Genomic DNA, 5,000 nt, shown 5'->3' with positions numbered 1-5,000 from the left:
GTGACATTTTTTTTAAAAAGAACAAGAAATGAAAACAGTGACAGAGACAGATAATTACATAGAGAAAGAAAGAAAAATATATGTCTGTAAAAGATGTGGGGAAAGTAGGAGAGTAAGGGCGGGGGGGATGTGAATTAGAAAAGACAGCTCAAGCAATGAGAGGCAGAAGGGAACAAAATCAAATGGGACGATTATAAATTAGTTTATACATTTAAATGAGAAATTAAAATAAATAGACAGAAAGAAAGACAGAAAGAAAGAAAGACAGAAAGAAAGAAAGAAAGAAAGAAAGAAAGAAAGAAAGAAAGAAAGAAAGAAAGAAAGAAAGAAAGAAAGAAAGAAAGAAAGAAAGAAAGAGAGCAATGGAAAAACCAAAACTTTTTCCTAGTGAGACATAGAATGTTTTCCTCGTAACTGAGGTAAGCCTAACCGCACAAATAGACCAGGCGCGATGCGATTCAAGCGACAGAGTGCAGCAGCAAGCGATACGAGCAATTGAAGAGATTAGAGTATGTCCGAACAGGCAGAAGGTCTATTGGCGAAGCATTCAAGCATTCCCATTGGCTGTGGTCACTGACCTCTATACAGTCATTGGCTGTCGCGGCTTGTCGCCGAACCGCATCATAGAAAGTTGAAAGGATTTCAACTTCAAACTGTCGCGCTCATTGCGCAAATCGCTCTAGTCTCCAGAATCGCTTTTGTCGCGCGACTCAATACAAAGTCAATTACTTCCGTCGCTCGCCTCGCTCTTGTCGCGGTAGGTGTACTTCTGCGGTAAGCATTTCACTTTCAAAACTCCTTTTAATTAAGCTACTAATCTTGACAGTTTTTAATTTTCAACTGGTTGTAATTAAAACTAATTGTACCGTGTGCTGTTGTCTTGTTGTTCTGATCCTGCATTTAAACAATACTCAAACACAGAACATGACGTGAGTTTGTTCTCAGACCAATACACTAAGTATTTAGGTGTTTCACACGGGTTCGTAGATTTTTTGACATATACACATAGGGCAAGGCAGTAGTATAAAAACAGATCCAAATCTATTTTGTAAATGTCCCCAATATATGGCAAATATGTTTTTTCTATTTCTGTCTATATGTGAATATTATTTCAATTTTGGGGGCAGCTGTGGCCAAGTAGTTATGGAGTTAAAGGCACCCAACTTCACATTACTTCAGGACTGTCTGTCAGGACTCAAGATGTTGCAAACATTGAAACCTTAGTCTGTGTTTGCTCCCAATAAATGGTCAAAACTTAAAGCTGCAGTGTGCTCCAGTTTGTCTTCAAATGATTGTTTGTCCCACTGCATTGTGCCTGCAAGCTAAGGGAGGATGCATGTAGTCTCATTTTAACTTTCATCCTTTAATATCTGTCATTCGTTTTGGATGAAAGCTTCAGCTAAATGTAAGGACATGTTTTAGTACATGTGTACATGCAGGTGTGTGTCTTTTTTTGGTCTTTATTTCTGATAGGACAGTGTGAGAGGTGGACAGGAAGCGAATTGGGAGAGAGACAGGGAGGGGTCGGCAAAGGACCCGAGAATTGAACCTGGGTCAGCCGCATGGCAGGCGAGTGCCCTACCGATTGGCCACGGCAGGGCCTCAGGTGTGTGTCTTCGTGTAATGTAATGTTTTATGTGTCTACATGTAGATGTTTGCGTCTTCATGTGATGAAATGTTGTATAATGCAACTTCCATTTCATGTGCACATGTAGATATGGAGTCTCACCTGGATAACTGCCTTCTTGTCGGCACGTGGCAGACTCTTAGCTTGCCTCTCTGCCTCCTCCCACTGTCTCATAACCTACGACACACGACACACACACACACACAGTCATAATTAATTATTGACCATTACATTAACTTAAGTCTGTCCACCTCTCTACTCTCTCTCTCTTCTCTCTCACTCTTTCTCTCTGTCTACTTTCTCTCTCTTTCTCTGTCTACTTTCTCTCTCTCTCTCTCTCTCTCTCTCTCTCTCTCTCTCTCTCTCTCTCTCTCTCTCTCTCTCTCTCTCTCTTCTATCTCACTCTTTCTCTCTGTCTACGTTCTCTCTCTTTCTCTGTCTACTTTCTCTCTCTCTCTCGCCTCTCTCTGTCCGTTTCGGTCTCTGTCTCTCGTCTGCGGATGCAATAATGAAAATGCTTGACAGAATAATGAGGGGGAGAAAATAGAATGAAAATATAATGAGACGGGTATTAAAAACATGCCACCGCCATTTTATTTATTTATTTATTCATCATTTTTACCTTCCCCCAATTTCCCCTGGAGGACATGGATGTAATCTCGCATTATTAAAGTGGCTCCTTTTCTACTCTCAAATTTTCGCCCTCTCTCTCTCTCTCTCTCTCTCTCTCTCTCTCTCTCTCTCTCTCTCTCTCTCTCTCTCTCTCTTTATCCATCCCTCCCCCTCTTTGTGGTTCTCTCTCTCGCTTCCTTGGGTGCTTCACTGTGTCTCTTTCTCCTATCCTCTCATTCTCGTCGACTCTCTCTCTCTCTCTCTCTCTCTCTCTCTCTCTCATCAACCCTCTCTCTTTCTCGTCAACTCTCTCTCTTTTTAATTAGACGGCCTCCTCCAGTCCCCTTCTCCATAATCCTCCCCTTACCATCTCTACACCTCCACTTCTCTAAATACATCTCTCTCTCTGACTGCCGTGTCAATTCAACACCTGACCCCGTGACGGTCAGTGTGAATGGGGCAGTGCAGGCGCCGCCCGCGCTAACTCAGGGTGATAATCAGAGATGATTCATGCGACAGCGTGGAAAAATAACCCTGTCTCCCTCTCTCTATCTACCACTCAGACATCTCTTTCTCATGCCCTTCTCGCTCTAATACTTCTCTCTAACAATTCTGTCATACACCGCTCTCTCTTCCTTTCTCTCCGTCCTATTTGTCTGTCTCTTTCTCTCCTTCTCTTCCCTCACCGGTACCCCTCAATCCCTCCATGTAGTCATTTTCCCCTTTCTCTACATCCTTTCATTTCTCTCTTCTCTCATTTCTACCGTCCCTTCTTCTCTGTCCTGTTCTCTCCATTACCATTTGCTCTCCAGGCTCCTCATCGTGTCTGTGTGTCTGTGTGTGTGTCTGTCTGTGTGTCTGTCTGTCTGTCTGTCTGTCTGTCTGTCTGTCTGTCTGTCTGTCTGTCTGTCTGTCTCTCCCTCCCTCCCTCCCTCCCTCTCTCCCTCTCTCCCTCCCTCCCTCCCTCCCTCCCTCCCTCCCTCTCTCCCTCCCTCCTCCTCCTCCTCCTCCTCACCTGGCTCATCTTCTCGCGGTGCTTGGCCTCCAGGCTCTCCTTGGCCTTCTGGAAGTGAGCGTGCTCGTTCTCGTCACCGGGCATCTCCAGGTAGTGGTCCACGGCATCAGGGGTGGCAGGGGCGGTGGTGGGCACTGGAGGAGGCGAAATGGAGGAGGAGGGGAGGTGGAGGTGGACAAGGAGAGGTGGAGAGAAGGAGAGGAGGAGATGTGGAAAGGGAGAGAGAGAGGTGAAGAGAAGAGGAGGAGAGGAGAGGAGAGGAGAGGAGAGGAGAGGAGAGGAGAGGAGAGGAGAGGAGAGGAGAGGAGAGGAGAGGAGAGGAGAGGAGAGGAGAGCGGGGAGAAACAGGGTGGAGGAGAGGAGAAGAGGGGTGGAGGGAGGAGAGAGGCAGTGAGGAGAGTTGTATGAGAGGATAAGAGAAAAGAGGAGAGGAGGAGAGATGGAAGGATATGGAGGAGAGGAGAGGAGAGGAGAGGAGAGGAGAGGAGAGTATGAGGAGAGGAGAGTATGAGGAGAGGAGAGAAGAGGAGAGGGTAGGAAATGAGAGGAGAGGAAAGGAGAGGAGAGGAGAGGAGAGGAGAGGAGAGGAGAGGAGGAGAGGAGAGGATGACAGGTCGAAAAAGAAAACGGGGAGAGGAGAGGAGAGGAGGATGAGAAGGGTGAAGGTGATAAGATTAGAACATGGGGGGTTGGTGGGATGAGAGCGGGAAGAGAGACATAGAAATTGTCACCATTAAAATAATTGCTCAGTCTGTGATCAACATTGAGTTAGAGTGTAGGCGTAGGGCGGCGTTAGCAAGGGGTTAGCCAAACAAGAATCGGGCCAGACAGACAGACTGACAGACAGACAGAGATTTAGTCAAAACAGACAGACAAACGAGGGCGCTACTCTACCAGAGCTGCAATCAGCGTCTACTGATCAACCCTCAATACCAAGCAAGTTTCGATAAAGCGTCAGCAAGGCAAAGACGTCAGGACTGCAGTGGCAGACGTCATCAGAGTCTGTATTGAATTGCAGGCAGGACAAACAAATTAAAACAAGCAAAGTCTGCTGGTATGTTGCCGTGGCTTCTTGTCGGGAGAGGAAGAATCTGAAGAATTGAAGTCGGACGGGAGAGGATATTGGAGGAGCTGTGTTCGTACACTATGTGTTGCTGTGGTTATGTTGTAAGAGTGCTATTGGTGTGCAGCTACGGAATTGAAAAGATGTGATTATTTTGCTGCTGTGCTTGTGTGTGTGTGAACAGACAGAACAGACAACAAACGGGTATGGAAATAGCATATGTGGAAAGAGTCTCTGGCATAAAAAAAGAAATGAACGTGTGAGTTTGTATGCCTTCATGTATGAGCAGGATAGAGAAAGAGAGAGAGAGAGAGAGAGAGAGAGAGAGAGAGAGAGAGAGGGAGAGAGAGAGAGAGAAAGAACATGTGGTTACCATAAGAGTGCAGCTGCTATATAGCTACTGCCTCGAAAAAATGCCTGATTATTATGCTTCTGCATCTGTTTGTGTGTGTGGGCGGGAATGGAAATAGCGATGAAAGGAATCCCCTAGATAAAAAAATAAATAACTGAAAGAGTGAGCTTGCACACTTCTATACCGGCAAAACTGAGAGAGGTAACATGTGGTGCAGAAACAGAGGAATAAAGTGTTTGTGCGAGTGCGCACCTACACTGTCAACGACATGTACGCATGGGTGAGAGACAGGGATGGAAATAGAACGAGCAAGGGTGATAGAGACTGTGAG

At 45.9% G+C, this 5,000-nt stretch overlaps 1 protein-coding gene across 2 annotated transcripts in view; it reads right to left on the bottom strand.

The window, feature by feature from the left end:
• Positions 1-5,000, bottom strand: part of appa (amyloid beta (A4) precursor protein a) — a 62,497-nt gene that overhangs the window by 10,885 nt on the left and 46,612 nt on the right. For both annotated transcript variants that reach the window (XM_063217190.1, XM_063217191.1), the window contains 2 exons: positions 3,255-3,388; positions 1,730-1,804 (listed from right to left, as the gene is read on the bottom strand). In XM_063217190.1, coding sequence (XP_063073260.1) covers positions 1,730-1,804; positions 3,255-3,388 — 209 coding nt within the window. The remainder of the gene's footprint in view (positions 1-1,729; positions 1,805-3,254; positions 3,389-5,000) is intronic.

Source organism: Engraulis encrasicolus, chromosome 15 (assembly GCF_034702125.1).
Source record: "Engraulis encrasicolus isolate BLACKSEA-1 chromosome 15, IST_EnEncr_1.0, whole genome shotgun sequence".
Classification (NCBI taxonomy): domain Eukaryota; kingdom Metazoa; phylum Chordata; class Actinopteri; order Clupeiformes; family Engraulidae; genus Engraulis; species Engraulis encrasicolus.
Note: the sequence above shows the minus strand (reverse complement) of the source record. Positions and strands in the feature narration are given on the sequence as shown.